Raw genomic sequence first — 21,758 nt, 5'->3', positions numbered from 1 at the left:
CGAGAATCCCGTCCACACCCACCCCTTCCCTACTGCTAGTGGTTGCCGGGACAATTGCCATAGCAACAGCCTTGGGCGTGTCCTTATTTTCCCCCTCGAAGAACCAATCAGCAGCAAGACTCCTCAATTCTCACTCGAAAAATAAAGAAAAAAACAAAAAAGAAAACAAGAAAAAAATAGATATCCATACACAATCAAACTACAGTAATGGCTGATATTAAATAATATAAAAGATACTAAATACAAAATAGACCTGATCTTATTCCCTCACACTGAAAGGTGATGTTTTTTTAAACATTTAAAAAAAAAAAAAAAAATTATATTTCAGCAGCTAGGAAATAATATGCATGAGCCCAATTCACTGTCATAAAGAGAGTGGCGACAGATTTGTGTGTTGGGAATGAGTGTGCATGTGAATTAAACCTTGTAGCTAAAAGGAAGAGTATGTTTAAGAGGTAAAATGACAGAGGTTTCAGAAAACAATTATGTTTCTATTTAAATTCCAGCAAATCCAAGAGATGATGACTCAGTGCCCATTGTGTGTAATGGTCAGTGTGTGTGTGTGTAGTTTTGTAGAGGCAGCCAGGATCGGAGCTGAGATGTATAAAAAGCATAGATGAGCCATTGACCGAACCAGCAGTCAGCTCCTTAAAGTCTAAACACACTCACCTATAGGTGCCCGGCCCACACATTACACACCCATTATTACCGTACATGGCCTCCAATTGGAGGACTGCACTCTGTGGTTGGTTTGAAAGGGAGAAAGCAGGAAAAAAAAAGGCAAGAACAGAAACAGGGCTATGGTAGTATAGATCTCAGAAGATCTCGGTTTTTTTGTTTTGTAGCTGATGACATGCCCAAATAAGAAACTTCAGACCTAAGCTGTATTATTCTGTAGGACAAATGGATAACGTTGCTACATCCATGCTAACGCTAATGAAATTATGAGAGATCCAGGGCACAGCTGTATACCTTACAAAGAATACTCCCATGCAATTACACAGACAGCCCAGAAGACTTTGTCATCTACAAGAGGAAAATAATTACGTTTGTTTGAAATGCTGCTCATGTTTCCGCCCTATCCATGGTGTGTTCCTGTCTTGTGTGCAGTGATTGCGAGTAGGATCAGGACCCAGCGCGATCATAATCTGGGTTTGTCATAAACTACAAAACGACACATCATCAGAAATCATTTGCTAATGTCTGTTTTTAAGTGCATAATCACCATACCCATTGCAAACCTGTAATAATGTTTTTCAGACAATCAAAACAATCAGAACAAAAAAAATTAAAAACAAATTCTTTTGAGGGATCATGATCAGCTTCATCCTCATCATCAATGCTGTTTCGAGGCGTATAATTGATATACTAGTTTTGAGTGGTGACTCCAGGGACGGGATAAGTGTGTTAAAAGGGAGGAGACAATACATTTAAACACCCCATTTTCCACAGTAAAATCTTTCAATTCCTAATGGAACTAAGATCAATATTGACACCCTGGCTAGAATGGCTCTTACCCTTTATCCATTTCAGAACCATCCAGAACCTCTTACAGGAAGTCAATTGAATTAAGAGAATTAAAAATTCCAGATAAGCAGGTTAAGTAATAAAGAAGTTCCCACTTCAGTTCCTCAGGACCACTGTTCAGCATGATTTAGAGTTTTCTTTGTTACAATACAACAGATTCAACTCGTCATTGAAAGTATGCTCCTGTATCTCACAGATTATTAACTAGGCATCATACAGTTGATTCACACACACACACACACACACACACACACACACACACACACACACACACACACACACACACACACACACACACACACACACACACACACACACACACACACACACACACACACACACACACACACACACACACACACACACACACACACACACACACACACACACACACACACACACACACACACACACACACACACACACAGAGAGAGAGAGAGAGAACAGAAAATCCAACAAACCTTCATTAAAAGCCAATGAGCAGCTGTTGAATTCTGCAAACAGACTATTGGAATACATAACTATTAAATATGAATTAAGACAAAGTCATTGCACTTTAACAGTATGATAAGGCTGAATGAGAGAAATGTTTTTAAGCAGGTTTTTCTAACTCTACTTTCACTATACTCTTTATAAATTGCCAAATTATTCTTGTTGGAATATTAATCTCGTGTCTAAAATATATTACAGGTTTACAGAAACAATAATTGTTTGGCATTAACATTTACTCATGCATTTCAGTAACTTCCCAAAGGCTTTTAAGTCAGTTTAAAATTAACCTTTTTGTCTCCCCACCCCCCACTAAAGTACAAGTAAATGTTGAAATTATTGCTGTGATAATCAATGACATGCTACAGAAAATCAGTTAGAAAATATGGAACAACAGTCCATCCATAACCAGATTTAATCCAGTGGGTTGGAACATAAATGACAGAAATTTGCATGACTAAGGCCCTTGAGAACTGGAACTGGACACTCCTGGGTTAAGGGGGATGGATGCTATGAGCTCTAAAGCTGTATGTGCGACAGTGCCACCATGTCCCTGTCCCTGTCCACTTCAAACTCCTCTGCTCCGTCAGGGGAAAAGAGGTAGGTGGGCGGTTTCCAAGGCGACTCCTCCAGGCAGGATGGGTAGAGTTTCCCCACGGTGCAGCGGAAGTCCTTGCCCAGATCCCACAGCACACGCTCGGATACCGGCTGCCGCAGACACCAGCGGTCCAGCTCTAGGTCATACTGATAGAGGGCATACTTTGCGCGCTCATTAAGGTGTGTTTCACGCATGAAGATACATAATGTATTGAGCAACACCACTGCACGGACGCACGGGTCGGAATAGCGTTTAGCCGGGATGTTGGCAGCTATTCGCCATTCGTTCTTTTTTACATCATAGATCTCCACTGTAACGGAAGAGCCATCAATGGTGCTGGTGGGCAGCCGAAGACTGGAATTCCCCACCACGTGGAGGCCGCCAATGTAGAAGATGAGGTCACCAAGTGCAGCCGCTGAAGCAAAGCAGCGGCTAGTCTGCCGCATGGCCATTTCCACCCATGTGTCAGCGTGAGGGAAATAGCAGTACATGAGGTCATGGCTCATAACGTAGACACAGTCTCTGGCAGCCACAGCTGTGCTCCAGCTCCAGGCGCAGGGCAGTGGGCTGGTCATGCTCCATTCATCTCGCTCACAGTCATATCGCTCAACTGTACGCTTATTGAGCTCTCCGCCAACGTTATCACCACCGATAGCGTAAATAAAGCCATGGCAGTAGACCAGGGAAGGTTTGGTTCGGGCACAGAGCATGGGTGTTTTGGCCACCCAGGCATTCTGCTGGGCATCCAGCCAATAGAAACTGTCTACTGAGCAGTAAGCAGCCTGGAGCTTGCCGCTTTTGCTGCCGTGGCTGGCCAAAGCACTTTTAAGAGGTACCTGTCCACCAGCAATAAAAACATCATTGTCAGGAGTGACCAAAGTACCGACTTTCTGAAGATCTCCAGGTGGGCTGCTCAGTTTGTAGACCTTCTCAGCCTGTGGACTATAACACACGACAGTGTGACGAGGACCAACCACCACTGGCTGGCTGTCTCCCGGAGACTCTGCCTCTACAAAAATAAGCATCTCTTCCTTGGTCATTCCCAACCTAGGCTTGAAGAACTTGGGCATGGATTTATAGAGGCCCTGCACAACCACCGATTTATCATTAGGAGGAAGGCCCTGGAACCAGGCACGCTGTGTAACTTCAGAAAGCGCATCAATCCTTATCTGGCTGAGGACGGACGACAGGTACTGAGAGCGAGCTTCCATGTTGTACTCTAGCCACAACATGGCTGCCTCCCGTACCGTCTCCTCTTTCTCTACATTAAGGTTGTCACTACTGAGTAGGTCCAGCAGCAGCTCATGTGAAAGCTGCAAAAATGCCTCCTGCCTATACACCACTGGAAATTTGTGTTCTACCATCCGCTTTGCACTTTGCTTTAGCTCGGTGCAGCTGAACAGGTCACCAATACTAAGCATCCGCACGCAATTATCTGCCGTGATTTTCTTCACTAAATAATCTCGACACTGCAGTAACACATCCTCCACCTGAGAATAAAGAGGGGGAAAAAATATGAAAGTAAATGGCAAAATATTTTCCTTTACAGTGTGAGATTTTTCTTATTCATAATCCAATATGGTTCATTTTAAAGTGACATAGACAGAATTTCTATAGCTAGTGCTATAATACACAAACATGTAACAAATATGGAGCATGGAACTTAAACCAAGATAAAGGGTACGGTACTATTGCCCAATCTAACTCATAGTACTCTTACACACATGATCTCCCAAGCAGTTCAGAAAATTCATATTCAAAATAATGTTTGTAAATGAGTTAAGTTAAAGAATAAAATAAACGTGTCTGTATGTATCTGCAATTTTTACCTGTAGAAAGCATGCAGTTTCATAGAGGGGCTCCACAGTACTGTCGCTGATAGCCAAATTGCCTGTGTAAGCGTAGGTGATGATTGTCTGCAGGGTGACAGGATCCACGTTCCTCAAATGAACATGTGACTGTTTACTTTCACTAAGTCCGCCCATGAACATGGCCCTAAAAGAAAAATTATAAATAAATAAATAAATAAATAAATAAAATAAATACCTACCTGTTGTGTGATACTAAATTATTATGCAATACCAATATGGTCAGCTGAAAATTTTTAGTTTTTTTGTTTTTAGAGATAATTAATAAATAACCAATTTTTTAGTAAACAATAATTGTCCAAAAATGGGCAAAAACAAGTAAAAATTAATAAAAACATGCAAACATCTGTAAAAAAATAATACATCTTAACCTCAAGAGAACAATACCAATAATCAATTTTTTTTTTGAGACTTCTGTTATCACAACACATGCACCATGAACTGTAGACTGCTGAACCATGGTTATCAGTTGTAAGTCAGAACCAAATCTGGTTCACTCCCTTAGAAAAGCTAAAGTGATAACTACTTTTCCAGTAGAGTAATATAATGTAGTAGTTGGTTGTTATTCGGAGGCACAAATGGTATACTGCAAGTCAAAATATCAGAAGGAAAATCTCTCACTCACTCTCACCTGAAATAGGAGCTGCATGTGGCCAGGATCATCTTATGGCAGGGGAACTCATTGTCCTCAACCAGCAAGGTGATATCTGTCAGTAATTTCTGTTCATAGAAGTATTTGAGCTGCTCCAGCACAGAGACCGCATACTCAGTGTTCACCGGACGGCAAACTCCTGCCTCCGACATCATTGCAGCCCATGAGTCACACCAAAGCTTCAAAAACTCATACAAACGCCGGCTCAACAACAAATATAACAAATACAGAAAGGGGGGGTTGGACGTCAGCCCTACACAATCTCAGCAAATGCGAGTGGGGTGGGATGTTGTGGAAACACACTATCAAGTGTTAATAACAGGATTTATGAAATTAAATGCTCCTTAACAGTTCATAGAGGAATGTGCAAAAGAATTGAGAGAATGACAGTTGTAACATAATCCATTTTTCATCTTTTTACACTTCTCCAGGAGTCATTATTACTTGAACAGTGGCCTGATGGAGGTTACAGGCACTGACGTCTCATTTGACTTCTTCAGTAGACGATGGGAACGAGGTCTTTTTCTCTTCCTTGATTTATCAGTGGGTTTGAGGTAGAAAGTTGGACAGGTCAACGGATTCTCTACATTAGTGCTGTATGAGGTCCAATGTGTCTGAAAACAAAACAGAACAAGCATTAGGAAATTTCTAACCAAACTTTGTAATGGTAAACAAATTGATACTGAGACAAAAGAAGAAAAAATAAGAGAGAAGAAAAATGCATTTCATTAATGATGTTAAAATGCTACCACTGTCCTCATTGTCCTAGAATTGTACCACAGAGAATCAAACCCCAATAACAAGGGAGCATTATTATCCACTATAATATGCATTCAATAAAAAAATTAATTAACAATTTTCAGCAGGATAATATAACAGTGTAGAGATAAACTAAGGGGACATACAACCCATTTTGTCAACACTTATTTCAAACAGGCATAACTACAAAATGAGTGAAGAGTCTTATTAATGTGTGTAATATTACAGTTCATTGTTAAGCTATAACATTATATACATTTCTAGACAACAATAAATCTAACAAACCTCTAACCTCTGATGCCTCTCAGATATAATAATGCATGGTAGGAAGTCAAGAAAACAGTAAAATCAACGCCATTTATCTCACATACTTAAAAAGCAGCTTTTGTTTCCACAAAAATCCTTTTAATGCCTACACTTCATTCCTATGGGCTTACAACATATTACATCTGCTGAAAAATTATAACCACATATTCTACATAAAATATTTGAAATAAATTTTGTGCACATTCAAATATTTTGTTGTTGATTAGCAAACCCTAGGTTTGTACATTTGTTACTTCTAATACAACTGATGAACCTTGAAACCTCAAAGTTCTGACTCCAAACAAAACTGAAACCAATGCTTGGAAACGTGCTGCTCAGACTCCACCACATCCATTACAGATAAAAGTCAGTCAAAATGTTAGAGCTGAATATGTGCAGAGAATCCAAAGTTAAATCTCAATGCAAAAATATCTGGTTCTACAAGAGTCAAATTTCAGATCCTGAAAAAAATACCCCGGCAATATCTTTCTCTCAGAAAAAAATATGAGACTGAGGTAAAATGAAAGTGTGTTGTGTATTCTAAAGAGTCAATATATGAAATTAGTTTTGAATATAATGTATGCCAGGCTAAAGAGGAAGGTCCACCGGCTTATTATCAGAACACAAAATCCATCATCAGTGATAGCATCTGGGCTGCATTTCTGCACACTGATTTACCTATCTTTGAAATCTAATTAAATGCTCAAAGAAATTCAAGTTATATGCTGCCATTAAAACAACGTCTTTTTCAAGTGAGGCCTTGCTTACTTAAAAGAAAAACAAAAGCCCAAATCATATCCAGGCATGTATTACAATATCATGGCTTTTTAGTAGAGTCTAATTGCTTAAGTCCAGAGATGACACCCTTTGAAAACTTTTGGTGCATAATGAACCAAATAAATATGATATACGAGACTGAAATCCTATATCGAGCAGGAACCATTAAATAATTCACTTTCGGAACTATAGCAATTGGCTTCCTCGTTTCTCAAACGTTTACAGTGTTGTTACAAGAAGAGGTGATGCAACACAGTGGTAAACATGCTCCCATCCTAGCATTTTTGAAACGTGTTACTGGCATCAAAATCAGAATAGACATACATATTTCAAAAGATTTCTCAGTTTCAACATTTGATATGTTGCCTTACTAGATATGCTGTTACAGATACACATGAAAACTTACAAAACCAAAGAATTTCTTATTAAAATAGCTAAAATTTGCTTCTTGTTCCGTTATAACATCCATCAGTTTCCGTTCCACCTTAAGTGGTGCAGCATTTACATTGTGGCGCCTCGGGAGTTAGAATGTAACCGCCGCAACATTTAAGGTGGAACGGAAAATTCCAATAAGAAACCATCATCCGATCCATATTATACAGGATAATATATGCATTTGTAACATGAATAGATCACCTGTATGAGTTTACAAGACTGATTACGTAGCTAACTCTCTCTAAAATAATCCAGCTTGTGTAATTACGGCACACTACGAAAGCTGTGGGCTAGCTAGCTAATAGCTGTAGCTGTGTGTTGTGTTAACCCGTTTTTCACCCACAAACAACGGCTCCAAAAAAAAGGCTCAGCAATATCCTGGCGGTCACCTTACCTCAAAGGTCTGTATTTTTTAAACCAGAAGCGGTCGGTGGTTTGTCTGAATTGCTACAAAACGGACAGTTCGGAGCTTAGCAAACAGACAGATGATGGCAGACACTTTGCTGTAGATATCAGAAGAAAAAACATAGCTGTGGGTAACTGAACGTCATTAAGCTAACTCAATCCTATAACCCATAACATCAGCTAATCGATAACCTAATCAATAATCTATGACCTTATGGGAGGTTGTCGGTTCCAAATTACACATTCTAAAGTGCCTAGAACGGAAATGAGCCAGCAAAAAGATTCAACAGGACTCGGAGTCGATTAGAGGTCCGAAAATATTAAGACTCGATTACTCAGGCCCAATGAATGGGAATCGACTCCAGAGTGAAGAACCGATTAGATTTTATTGATACTTATTTCTCATTACGTTGGTATTTCTTGACAAAACTCTATTGATTTCTTCTACTTATTAACTTTTTTCCTTTTTTGTAGCCTGAGGGTGTTCCCGAAAATAAGTGCTACAAAAATCTATTTCCCCCATAAGAAGGACTGAAAGGAAATGTAGACCTATGTGCATATATAGAATTTTATGTAAGCTATACATTGAAGAGATGAATTAAATGAAGAGATTTATTAAATTTAGACATGATTTTGTATCACTTCCAAATGTGTCCATCCATGTTCTGTAACTATAACACCAAGCATTTTTTTAAATAACCATCAAGCACACCAATCCACAACTGCAATAAATAAACATTGACAGCTTGTATAGACGATGCGTATCTTTCTAGCAATAACTAAGCATTAGACCGTTTTGAACAGCCTAACACCAAAGCCACGTTTTTCAAAAGTTACTCTCACTTTCAATATATACCATCATAAAAATCTTACTCTGGAGACTATTATGGCACCGCCGCAGGACGTGAGGAGATAATTTATAACAATATATTCAGTGGCTAGATAATGGCTAGATTTTTCCAGTTTAGGTCTGAGTGCCCCTTTAAAATGAGGAGACTCATTAGCATTCACAGCTGAAAAAGATAAAGCAGGCTGGCGTACGCCAGCTTCGAGCTTGCCACTCTTAAGCTTTAATGTTCAATTCACACGATGTAATAAAACACTTGCAGGTTTTTTTTCGTAGTTTGGTTGCTATATTTTGGGAGTCTGTGCACTTTGGTGGGAAATTTTGGTTCGTATGCAGCTGCTGGTGGTGAAACTGGAGTTTGTGTAAACAACACAATGGACGGTAAATTTTGACTTGTAGTTGTTGTAGCCAGCGGGTAACTAACTCTTTATTAATTGAAAAAATATTTATAAACTAATAGCTATTATTTTAAATCTTGCACTTTTAAAATAGTGTAGAAATAAGCTGCTCTATAACTGAAACCCATGTATTAGTAAATAAAACATTACCGGATTGTATCAGTTACTTTGTATTGGGAGCAAGTTAATTGCAAAATAAAATAATAAAAGTCACGCATTTAAGAGGCCTATATTAACAGGAGGAAAATTCCTGTCAGTAAAATGGAGTATTAATAATAACAAAATATAAAAATGCACACTAATTCCCATAGAAAAAAAAGCAGAGGAGCTTTTAGAGCTTTTCCCTCAAACGGTAGCGATGCCAGGCCACCCAAGGCTAGGGCCAACATATTCTAGAACAGGGTTCTAAACTTAGTTCCAGCTCCATCGGCAAACAAACCTACACCACTTGCCTGAAATTCAAAAGCCCTGCCCCACAAGTTGACAGGGTTGTTTATGGCATAAGAAACTGGCTGTCTGAATCTGAATCGTTGCATTGATTTTGCACAATGTAATGATGGATAAGGTCTGTGGATTTCTTTCAGATTTTCAAGTGAAGATGGAGCTATTTTTCTCTGGGTCTCTCAGAGATGAATGATTTAAGTTGTTTGTGTGATGTGGAGTGTTTTGTCATAACGCCAGGTCATTTGTTAGGTTTCCAATGTTCTCTGCATATTGTAATATACACACATATATAAAAGAAAACACTTCTGGTAAACTGTTGTCCAGCATGTCAGAATGTGTTGTGTAAAAGGTCTTTGTTTGAAGTTCACCTTGTTTACTCATTTTTGTACTTTTTGACCCCAGTAAAAACCTCTTTGTTTCCTTTTGTGCTCAGAGCCAAGCAAAACTTCACAGCCAGGAGGAAGTGGGCAATCACATCAGCGTCCTGTTAATCATTCCAGACCATTTTTCTACATTCAACCACCCTTGCAATCACCCTTTTATACGTACCAATGGCACATGAACAATCCCTACAATCACAATGTCCCTGGAGCAGGTAAGACGTACATTTTATGGTCTTCCAGGATAAATTAATTCTTAGGTTGACTTTAAGTTAAAATAGTTATGAATTAATATGTGGACATGTGTTCTCTCTAGCTGTGTTCATATAATTTAATTTATAAAATACAGTGAGATTCACCAAACCTGTGCTTAATATCTCTACATATTCAGACATAAGCCTCAAATGTATGACATAAAATGTAATGCATGACATTACTTCACCATATAACCAGAAATATGTGCCTGTACTTGATGGGTCCAGACTGCTCATGTGTTTTTCTGCAGATATGTTCAATTAATCAGGTTGCAATTTCATTTTCAGGTTATTCCAGCCCATCTTCCACTAAAATATATTGAAAGCAAAAAGAAAGATAAAGTAGAAAATAAACAGATGTCTCGAAGTCAAACTGAAAAAAAAATTGTCAGTTTATGTCCCTGGCTGTATTAATAATGATGCATCATATTTAAAACAACATTCTGATTTCCCCAAAAATCCTATCAAAATGTAATGTGTTTTCCACACCTATAAAAGTATTTTTTGATTGCGTCACAGAGCACCACTAGTTGGGGAAGATCCTAACTAATAAGATCATGTTTCAGCTCTCATTACAATGTCACCAGCTTTCATGAAGAGAAAACATTGTTAATAGAAAACTCTTATACTATGTTTGATTGGGAAATGTGCCACAATACAATAAGAATGTTATAATTAACAATTTTTCTTGACCAAGTGTATTTTGAAGTATTTGTCTGCTATGATTTACTGTTATAGGCTTTCATTTTGGTCGCCCGTGCATGATGCCTTATTCCTACCTGCAGTATCCAGGTTATGTTATGCCTCATGCGGCTATGTACCCTGTGGATTTTCGAAGAATTTACGAGCGCAACTTCCCCCCTGCTGCACCGCTGACTCCTTCTGACTTTGGTTTCCGTCAGCATCAGCACAGCGGTCCCCAGAGAGAGACGACGTGTGCAGGGGCACAGACAGACCCCTGCGAAGCCTTGAATAAACTAATAGAATGTCTGGATCAGCTCCGTGCTGGAGAGGAACTGCACCCTAGAGTGGATTCCCTACCATCTGGCATGCACTCACCCCAAGCTGAAGGAGAAAAGAGTGAGGAGCAAATTGGGACATGTCCAGGAAAAACTGTCACTAGCTCAGTCATGGTGGAACCAGGTACAGAGGCCAGTGGTAAGCACATAAACCAAGAGGAGGACTGGCCAGTGGGGTCAGGGAATGAGTCATCACTGGATGAATCATCTGTGCAAGAGGAGTGTGGTGAGATAACAGAAGAGGAACATGACTACCTGCACCAAGATGACTGTGTCCAGTCTCCACAGAAGCCCAAGGTACAAGGAAGATTTTTCTTTTGTTTTTGGTTACAAAATCATAGCTCTGAAAAGAGAACATTATCTACATCTGATTAAATTTAGGAACACAATTATTGAAGTTTAGGTAAATTTACTTCCATAAAACTCATAAGTTTGCGAGATTCCTCCTAACATGGGGTGATTTTGTAATTTTACAGTTACTTAATATATAATATTGCTGTGTTAATGAAACATGGAATAAAGCCATACATAGTAATCTTTATTTCATTTGATAGGATACAGAAATACCAAATTCTAGTCAAGAGAAGAACAAGGATGAAAAAGCTCTAGACAGAAGAGTGCCTGGACCAAGTGAGGAAAAGGAGTGGAACAGTTCCAATGCCAATTGGCCTTCATCACAATCATCACCACTTCATCCTTGCTCTAACAGAACATCTGAATCCCAGGCTACAGATAGTGCCCAGCATCATCCAACAGATATTTCAGGCGATTATTCTTGTTGCATCCTCCACTTGCCATTTGAGAAGGTCCTGAATGCCAGTGTTTATGGACCTGGCTCTACTCCTCGATCTCTTGGATCCCCATTCAGTTACAGCTACTGCCCACCCAAGCTGTCTCATGAGCGAGTGAGTGTCCTTAGCCCATCGCTGGATGAGCTTTCATCTCATGACGAGCTTCTGTCCACTGACCCGGAGGACATAGCCCTGTTTCCAACACGGATTTACACCAGAGGGAAACTCACCGAGGTAACATCCAAGAAAAGTCACTCAGATATCCATACAGATATGTGTGTGCTCTATCCAAAGAGACTTACCTGTGCAGTTTGTGGGTCAAATGCCTTCAAGGAGTGCAGCAAGCCCAAAGCCTTCCACTGTGAGACACACTGCTATGGAGGTGTGGATGACTCTGACGAAGAGGCCTTAGAAGCTAAAAGCGTAGACTGGGAAGTAGGGAAAACATGTAAGCATTGTCTTAGAGGCACCATGTTGAAACAGACTGCTAAGAAAACTCACCCACTCACCAAATGCAGGCTGAAGCACAGAGAAAAACTTGCAGAGTTTGAGGGGAAATCGGGCCAGACAGATGCATCCTGCACTGAACACATCTGCTGTGAAAAATGCATGAGTTCACCAGAGAAGAGCATAGGTCATTCTGCCAGAGGAATCAGCACTCGCCCGTTTAAAGGTAATGATTTAAATGGCCTCTTTAGTCAAGGCTTTTATCTTCATACTCAACTTTATACCCAACTTACTGCCTATCTTTTTTTTAAATCTACTTAATTCTTTCCTATGTAACCAATTTTTTTATTTAAATATTCCATTGCAGTTCAATTTAATCATCACCAACTATCTCTAACTAAAATCTCCCTAATAATGTAAACTCTTACCAAACTACACTACCAGTAAATCTCTGTTCAGTTTTGTACTTTAATGAGTTTGAGGTACTACTACTCACCTTTTGAGCCACAGTAGGCATACCCTTGAACATTAGCGATAGAACTTTTATTTGAAGCATGTATCTAACTTCTTAAAAATCTACATTTAATCAGCCCAACCACCTTACCCAACATCCAATTTGCTGCATTTTCTGCCTGTTTGAATTATTAACCAGCTTAACTACTTACATGTATTTAACACCTATTTCCCAGTGTACTTATCTGCAATGGCTTTTAAAATTGGCGGCAAATATGTTTGGGGGTCTTTGTTTATTTAGAGAGAAGATGCAGACCATTGGGAATAATGCCAGATCAGGTTGTATGTGAGAATGCTGGAGTTAATGCCAGAACAAAGACCTGTAGAGCTCAACCATTACCGCAGAGACAAGGTAAATTTATATTTTGTCTTTTTTTTTTTTTTAAACCCCCCATTCTAAAATGAATAATTACTTAAATCAAAATTAATCTAAAACTAAATTGGTATTAAATTATCTGGAAGCAAAGTTTATTTTCAGTAAAATGACAAAACATACTCTTATTACTTCAGATCTTTTTTGCACTAGCTCTGCCTCCCTGGTTAGCTTTGAGGACAATGTACGTCAAGGCTATTTTATCAAATGGTGGTAACATGGTGACAGATTTAATGCTACAGCATCAGTCTTAAGGCTCTTAAGGACATGTTGCGTAAAACAGTGTTATCTAGTCAGGGCAAATCAGCCACCTATAAATTCCGACACATTTATCTGAATTATCCAGCAAGTATAGGCATGTCTTTTAGGCTATGTCTGGAACATGGCCGCCATCTTGAAAGCCACCATATCGGATCAATGGCAAGTTTTGGGAAGGTGGTCATGTAGTATTTCAAAGAAATAAAAGGGTATGTATATAAGCTTAAATATTTATTTTACATTTCATACAATTTGAAAAGACTTAATACATGGTCATACCCAAATGAACTTGCTGACCTGTTATTTTAGAACAAAAAATACTAAAGGAGTAATAAGTAAACTGTTATTATTGCTTTTGCAAACAGATTGCTCCATAAGTGGAACTGGTTCAGGACGGCTATTTAGATTGTGTATAGCTTTATGTGCTATATTTCTGCAGAGAGAATGGGCCAGAGAAAATCTCATCTTAAGCCTAAGGGATCCAGAAATGACAACATTGCTGCAGATGGGGATGATGATGAAGAGGATGAAGGTGAAGAAAAGTGTCAAGAGAAACCTCAGTTTCACAGGGGAAAAGGTGGAAACTTTTTTTTCTTTTTTTTTCCTGATTTTATTTGCTGAATAACTTTTTTTGTAATCATAATCTCAGCAATGGCCTATTGGCAGCTATTGCAGGGGAGTTTTAAGTGAGCATGTTTTCTCATTATTTTATTTCAGAGCATACCTGGAATCACTGGGCATTTTTAATATTAAACATGATTTTTCATCTGATGTAATTCTTGTTTTCCTGTAATCTGAGATCCAATGCTAGTGGCTCTTCCTTGCTTCTAGAAGCATCAGTTTTTTGGCTACAACACTGTGAACCAGGAACCAATATCATGTAATCATTCCGTAGTCAATGTTAGGCCTTTATTAGAAGTTATGTCATTTTTATACTGAATAGGGGAAAATGCATGCCATTTACAAAAATCCAAGGAAAATCAATTTTTTCCAAAGCTTATACTTTGTCTTAACTTTTTCATCCAAATAATGTTGGATCATGGTTTATATTATAAAGGTATAAAATACTAACAAACTGGTGACATCACCAAAATATCCCATAAATCTGGCTTTATCCAGTGTGGCAGCTGGTTTGATTTGACAAGCTTGTGTTTATGCAAAATAGCGATTAGATTTAAAAACATCCATACTTTTTTGCATTGTCAGTTCAGTGCAGAGAAGTGTCAGTTTTATCATAAGCATCCATATATTTAGTTATTATTAAGATTGTAATTGTGAATATCTTGATTCTTGATGTCCTAGACAAATGTACGCGTGTGATTGCTTAATTATTCTTAGCTATCAGATGTTCCGAAACAATTTTCAATCATAAACTTGCTTTTAGCAGTTCTCATAAACTTTAAAATTAATCTTTTGCATTTTTCTGCTTTACAGGGGCAGCCAAAGGAGGAGGTGCAAGATGCTAAACTGCACACAATGCACAGTGTGAATGGTGAAAAATTCTTCATGGGCCGGCATGAACAAAACCAATAAACTCATATTTATTTTTGTATTGTTGTTGAAGATTGATGACTTCGAGTTTTCAGTAGCACAAAACCTCATTTAAGCGCATTGCTTAACATTTACATTACAGGCCAATTCCTAAAGTCACAAGTGTGTTTTTCACTGCTTTTGAAGTTGTTAATGTAAACTATAAAGTTTGTATTTTCTAAAATTGTTTCTTGAGATGATTTCCATGAATTTATGGAAAGTACATTTTTGCAAGTTACAAATGTAAAAGTAATACCTAATGCATATTTGAACATCTTGAATATGAAATATGGATTTAAAAGAAAACTAGGTTAGATATGGTAAATTTAGCTCCTCAGCTCCCCTAGTTGCAGAGTGTAATTTGCTTTTACAGCACAGTCCTGAAATCAAAGGGGAGGTGAGGTGGGGGAATGGTGGTTGTTTACCTACCCTCCTCCAGAAGGTACATAGTGCTGAACATGGTGTAGCAACAACAGAGGCGCTATTCTCACTATTACAAGTCAGTGAAGGGTTACAATGATTTTGAAGCTGTAATTGTAAGGTAAAAATACTAGCCATTGTTATTTTAAAGATCTTGATTAATGCTTTGGATAGTTAGATTGTACTTGGCCTGTAAATGCAGATGTAAAGGTTTAAAAAATTTTCCCACCAAGTGGAGAAGCAACGCTGGTTGTCAAATTTTGTTGGTACTCCTTGGCTTGGCATGGGTATGAAATTTAGAAGATTAATTGCCATATTAATTATTTGGAGTTTTTTGTTCACTGTAAAAGTACAAAAATGTAGCTCAGAAACACAAACATTTCTCTTTGTTGCTTGCTAATGCAGTCTTAAGTTCTTGTAAGATGCATGTCATTTCTCAATAAACGTGTATTCTGTTTTCTTTTTTTCATGTTTTTTCCAAAGTGTAACCGATGATAATGGTTCCAATTCACATTATCAGTTAGATAAGATAATACTTTTAGACCCACAGTGGGGAAATTCAGTGTTACAGCAGCAAAATAAACTAATAGAGGTAACAAAGAATATAATCATGTAACAATTATTTATATAATGTTTGAAAAAGTCAAATAAACATGATTTATTATTTCTTAATACAAAATCACATAGTGTTATTAGATTTTATCTCATATCTCCTATCCTCTTATTTGAATAGCATATTTTATAAAATACCTGCAGGAGCGTCTTTCTATATAATAAATGAAATTTCTGACAATTATTTATACAAATTATACTACTACTCTGATATAAAAGAAATCAGTTTAACTTAATGCTTGATTTCAATTATTTTGTCTGCTTAATGCATGTGGATTAAGAATATAGCATGAACTGAATTGACCTGATTTGTTCTGGATAATCGGTTTAAAAATGTAATTTGTATAGAAAATATATGAATGTTACCCAGATTCTGAAAAAATATTCTTGAGAAGTCCTATAAGGCACACAGTGACGTTTTCATTTTAATGGACAACAAATTATTTTCACTTGATTTTTTTTTTACTTTTAAATCAAATGACTGAATTCACAAGTCTTTTTAAAAATGTATTAACCAGACAGTTATATGCAGATATGTCAAAAATATTATAGACAGCAAAATTAAACCAAGACTATACATAAAATACAAACCTTTTAAAGTTTAAATCATTATTTAGATGGTAAACAATGATCTTATCTAATTTGCTGCAAAATCTAAAAAAATATTACTTCATAAGTGGAAACATTCTGATAAGTATTTTTATTACCTCCAAGTTCATCATCTTAGCCAAAATGTGCTGGTATACAACATTACAGCTAATACAATAAGAGACAAGTGCAATTCAAGTCAGTTTTAGCCTGTAATAAGTGGTCCTAACCTTGACATTGTTGTAATTCTGATTGGTTGCTATTTGAATGAGTTCTGGCCAATCAGAGTGCTTTTAGAAACCAATGACTTGTGGGGCACCTTAATGATTTATTTAAAGACTGGCTTGAGAGCCATCTTCTTTTTTGTTCCTCTCTTTGTGTTTGAGTTGAGATCTGATCATGTAAGATTGCTAACTTTATTAACTTCACAATAATGTTTTGAGTTCTTATTTTCTTGGTTGGAAGCAGTATGTTTACTTGCATTTTTGCAAAATTTTTACACTGCTAAATATTGGCTTTGTGTTTTCAGTCTTTAATTTGTTTTAGGAAAGAAAGCAGAAGGTATGGTTGTTTTGGCTCCCCAGCAACCTGCAGGGGTAGGACCTCAAGCCCAGAATATTCCTAATGGACTCAATGGACCTCCTCCTGGACAAGGCCCTAGGGCGCCTGGGCCTGGTTCCTTCAGAGTACCACACCTAGACCGCCAGCAACAAAACAACTGGCCTTTCTTCTACGTACCATCTTCACAGCCTTACCTGCCGTATCAGTGGCCCATGCCTATGCCATATGTTCCCTATGGTGGCTTTCCAGGAATGGGTATGTGCACTAAATGTAGTTTGTCTGTTTGGCTTGCACTGCTGTCAGTTTGAAGTTGGTTGATAGGTATCTGAAAGGAGGCATTTCACATGACATTCTTGTTTGTGTTGTTTATTCTAGAGGTAAAACAATGCTGAGGATGTGAGCTAGATGTCACTGCTTATTGGCTAGCAAGCTTCAGTCTGTGTTTATCTATTTAACAGCTGTTTTTGAACTAAGAAAAGCTTTAATAATTTGCGAGTTTGATCTATGGGTCTAAAAGGCATTCTGTTTCTCTGACTGATTTCTATTAATGTGTATTCACCCACCTGCTGTGGGTAAAGGTTTTAATCCCAAAGCAGTAGAAGCACACATGATTGTTTATTCTACTGGTTGCAGTACAAAATAAAAGGTAAGCAGAGGTTTCAAGGTGCTGCTCTCTCTCTCTCTCTCTCTCTCTCTCTCTCTCTCTCTCTCTCTCTCTCTCTCGCTATATCTATCTATATATATATATATATATATATATATATCTCTTTTGAATTAGAAACTTACGTCCACATTGGATATTTGTGCATAAGTTTGGAAGCCTCTGATTTTTGTACGGTCTGCTACCTCTGTCCAAACGGCTGATAAAAGACATAAGATGTCTTAAATTTGCATGAAATTTGAATTTGCTTCTTTAGTTTTGCACTGAAAAGAGCTTGTGTTCACGAATAGAACACATTTTTAAATTTATAGCATTCTCATATTGCATCAACTTGCACAACTCTGATACATCAAAAGACTTAAAGTGATAGTAAATCTTTTGAGAGAATAAGCCTACAGCATAGCTCCTTTTGTAAGAAATATATATGATCATGCAGGGAGCTGGTTAAAGGAAAACTTGTCTAAATTGCCATATAGGTATTGCTAAACTGTTATCTCTCCTTTTGTCAAAGGTTATGGTATGGTGGTACCACCTTTCCCCCCTGCTTCTTATTTGGATGCACCTGGATACATCCTTCCCCATGCTCAGCTACACATGGTTGACTACAGACGAATGGCAGCCCCTCACATGGCTCCTGCAATGGCGTACCAAGCCCGCCGTTTTCGTTACCAGCAGACAACACCCTCTGGTAGAGTCATGGTCAGTTCAGAAGTACAAACTGAGCCTGTTGGAACTGAATCTCTGCATGAGTGTAAAAGTACAAGTCCTCAGATCAATTCTGAATCAGGGAGGGGTACTGGCTCTAGCAGCAACATTTCTTCTCCCAGGCCACATGCAGACAGCTCAGCAGCTTGTCCAGAAGATGCCTGTAGAATACCACCAAACAAGGCTCATGCTGATGAAGTTAGCAGCACTAGCAATATTTCAGTTCCAAACAGTGAAATCCTTTTCCAAGCTGAAGAAGTAAGAATTGAGTGTAGTGGAACATCATCTGGGCTCAAGATTATTCATGCTAAAGAAACTACAGAGCTAGCCAGCAAAGGTGAGCTTTTGCAGTGCAACAGGGGATCTGTGCACACTGCAGAAGATGTAGTCTTAAGGTGCTACAGGCCTCTACACTTTGAAGAGAATAAGCAGAGGGAAACATCAGATTGTTTGAACAACTCCAATGAGCAGTATTTGCCAGCTTGCCCAGATATTCTAATGATGGGAAGTTGCACGTCCAGTGGTTCACCCGAAGGATCAGATGGTACACCTGCTGAACCTGGCAACAGCACAGAAATCCATACTCTAGCAGTCCCAGGGGATCCCAGCTTGGTGAAAACTGAAGATGACCTCTGTGGTAAGAATGTTCACTTCAAAATCCTACGATTGCCCTTTGACCTGCAGTGCTTAGATGAGTTACGTCAGATGGAGGCCTCTGTCTGGTCTGTGGAATCTTTGCTGCCTTATGTTCCATCTACTGAGTGGATGATTCAGAATGGTCTGCTAACGCCCCAGAAACCAACTATGGCAACAGTGATGGAGGTTCCTTCTGAGGTTCAACTAGAGGTCAACCAAAACCCAGTGGAAACTGCTTCTGTGCCACAGGAAAACCTGCAAGCTGAAAGAGTTATTGAACTGGATGGTCAAGATTCAATGACCTCTCTTGAATCTCTCCCACCTTACCTTCCTGCAGCCAGTTGGCTGGCTGACTTCAGTAATGTTTATTACAGTAAGCTAACCTCAGATATGCAGCAACAAAATGACAACAGAACCTGGCCAGAGGAACAACATGGAGAGAAACCTGATGTCCAACAAGGTAATGTTGAGCAATCACTGGTTGGCCCCAAATCAGATTCTATGCAACTGAAAGCCCCAAGGAACAGAATTAAGATTGCTGGGGGCTCAGCTTCTGACCAGGATAGTCCGGTCAAGTCATGTTCAGGTAAGCGTCACTCTCCTGGACACAAAGCCCGGCTCTGTAAGAACTGCCTTTTGAAACATGGCGCAAGACACCATTCTGGTAGTCCAAGTGCAAACACTGTGAAAAGGTATAAGGCTGCTCATGCTCATTTGACGGGGGATAAACCTAAAGTTAATTTGTGTGCAGTTTGTATGTGTGACCCTGAAAAGGTGTCACATAAGTGCAAAGTTACTGCTGGTGCTTCAGATGTCCCTTGCATGCCCAGTATGGAATCAGAAAACAGTTTGTGCCCTTTGATGGGACCAAAGAAGAGAGTTGCTGATGCCCAAAAGAGGTTGTATAATAATTCTACAAAGGTGCCTTTAGGCAGACACACTGAAAAATGCCCCATGGCTCAACAGTCCAAGATCAGAGAGCAAAATTGCTTATGTGAGGATCATAAAGTTGCTTCTGATTCCACTTCAGCATTGGACAGAGATGGATGTGGACAGCATGATGATGTCACTTGGGAAAAGAATGAGGAAAATATGGCTCTTTATGGAACAGAAAGGTGGAGGGATGCTGAGCAGAGAATTTCACAAAAAAAAGGTAGTTTTTGCGTATGTATGCTATAGGATGATTTTTGGTGTGACCAAATTTTCATATTTCTTCTGTTTATCCTAGAAAAGTCATGGAGAGGAGGTATGCAAGTATCAGATACAGAGAGCACTAAAAGTGCAGGAAAGGCACAGACCCACAAAAAACAGTTTGCACCATCACCAGGTAAGGCACTAAATTTCATTGGTAGAATGACTAACGAGCCTGGTACAAGTCATTGTAAATCTCATGAGGTCGGCCCTTCCTTTCCAGGTTTAGTCTTGTTTCTAGACTGTTTGCCAACTTTGACTGTGATTCAGTTTCTGCAGTGTAACAATCACTGTTGTACCAGACTTGCTAAAATGTGTTGTAAATGTGAAAGAAAACGTATAAAAGCAAAAACTTGGGTATTTTTGTAGAAGACAATTCGGTGCTTAATATTTTAAATCAGCAACAATGAAAAATGAACCAGAATATCTGAAGATACTGTCAATTTCCAATATGAAAGCAGTCTGCTTTCCTTTTTGTGGATATTTCAGATGTTCTCCTATTTGGGGGGGACTCTGAATCTCTCAATTTGGAAGTAAAGGATAAATTTCAGAACCAATAGGACACTAAAAAATACATGCTTTATTTTTTATTATTATTTTTTTTTTAAACATTTTTATAGCAGATGCATTTGACTGACAATTTCACAATTATTAATCACCCAGCCACTAGAATCTGTTTGGACCAGTACTAGTACATGTAGGCACTAAAACTAGTGCACATTGCCTGTTTTTCTGTCACAGTATGATAGAAGTTACTTTCTAATTGATATAGGTTTTTGAGGGCATGCAGGAGTTTGAGATATTGCATTTAAATAATGTGCCAAATCGTACTGTGCTATGATTACAACATTTATTTATTTCTCCCCTCTAGAAATTCACAGAAGAGACACAAGATGCTGATGTCACAATTGCACAGTAACAATGTTAGACCACATTTTATCACGTTTTAATATCACAGATTGATTTCAGTTCCCTTAAAACTGATCACAACTCACCATTTTATACAGTGACTGAATAAAGCACTTTTGATATTTATATCCTCTTGTGTACATTCTTTAATTTTAGCCATTTGATTACAAAATGGTTAGTAGTTGTCCAGTGGCTAGCTTTTACATATTGTGGGTTTATAACATTCATAGATGTGATTATCACAAAGTACCCCATGGATGGTAGTCATGTTTCAGAGCTGCTGCTAGAAATATCCCACTGAGCTTGGGACCCTATTTCCCCTAAAATGCACCAATGTCTTAATTTTCATACTTTCATATTTCTTTTTTTTAAATGTATGCTATGCTAATTCACAAGTGAGTGATC

General features: G+C 38.4%; 3 protein-coding genes across 4 annotated transcripts; 2 read left to right on the top strand and 1 right to left on the bottom strand.

The window, feature by feature from the left end:
• Positions 1–1,952: 1,952 nt before the first annotated feature.
• On the bottom strand, positions 1,953–8,791 carry kbtbd2 (kelch repeat and BTB (POZ) domain containing 2). 2 transcript variants are annotated; one of them, XM_066662722.1, is made up of 5 exons: positions 8,690–8,743; positions 7,806–7,914; positions 5,114–5,748; positions 4,444–4,609; positions 1,953–4,104 (listed from the first exon to the last, which is right to left on the bottom strand). In XM_066662722.1, exons 3-5 carry the CDS (start codon positions 5,287–5,289, stop codon positions 2,536–2,538), a joined length of 1,911 nt encoding a protein of 636 aa, XP_066518819.1. In that variant the 5' UTR covers positions 5,290–5,748; positions 7,806–7,914; positions 8,690–8,743; the 3' UTR covers positions 1,953–2,535. The 2 variants fall into 2 exon arrangements, with proteins under 2 accessions (XP_066518819.1, XP_066518820.1); XM_066662723.1 differs by lacking the exon at positions 7,806–7,914 and having other exon boundaries at positions 8,690–8,791.
• Positions 8,792–8,864: 73 nt separating this feature from the next.
• Positions 8,865–15,880, top strand: LOC136692139 (bucky ball-like). The gene is made up of 7 exons (XM_066665274.1): positions 8,865–9,044; positions 9,939–10,100; positions 10,878–11,455; positions 11,713–12,622; positions 13,151–13,261; positions 13,980–14,117; positions 14,975–15,880. The coding sequence occupies exons 1-7, from the start codon at positions 9,038–9,040 to the stop codon at positions 15,004–15,006; spliced, it is 1,938 nt and encodes a 645-aa protein (XP_066521371.1). The 5' UTR covers positions 8,865–9,037; the 3' UTR covers positions 15,007–15,880.
• A 1,120-nt stretch (positions 15,881–17,000) lies between these two features.
• Positions 17,001–21,352, top strand: buc2l (bucky ball 2-like). The gene is made up of 5 exons (XM_066665913.1): positions 17,001–17,091; positions 17,220–17,506; positions 18,424–20,406; positions 20,482–20,580; positions 21,316–21,352. The coding sequence occupies exons 2-5, from the start codon at positions 17,254–17,256 to the stop codon at positions 21,342–21,344; spliced, it is 2,364 nt and encodes a 787-aa protein (XP_066522010.1). The 5' UTR covers positions 17,001–17,091; positions 17,220–17,253; the 3' UTR covers positions 21,345–21,352.
• The last annotated feature ends 406 nt before the right edge of the window (positions 21,353–21,758 follow it).

This window comes from Hoplias malabaricus, chromosome 3 (genome assembly GCF_029633855.1).
Source record: "Hoplias malabaricus isolate fHopMal1 chromosome 3, fHopMal1.hap1, whole genome shotgun sequence".
Classification (NCBI taxonomy): domain Eukaryota; kingdom Metazoa; phylum Chordata; class Actinopteri; order Characiformes; family Erythrinidae; genus Hoplias; species Hoplias malabaricus.
Note: the sequence above shows the minus strand (reverse complement) of the source record. Positions and strands in the feature narration are given on the sequence as shown.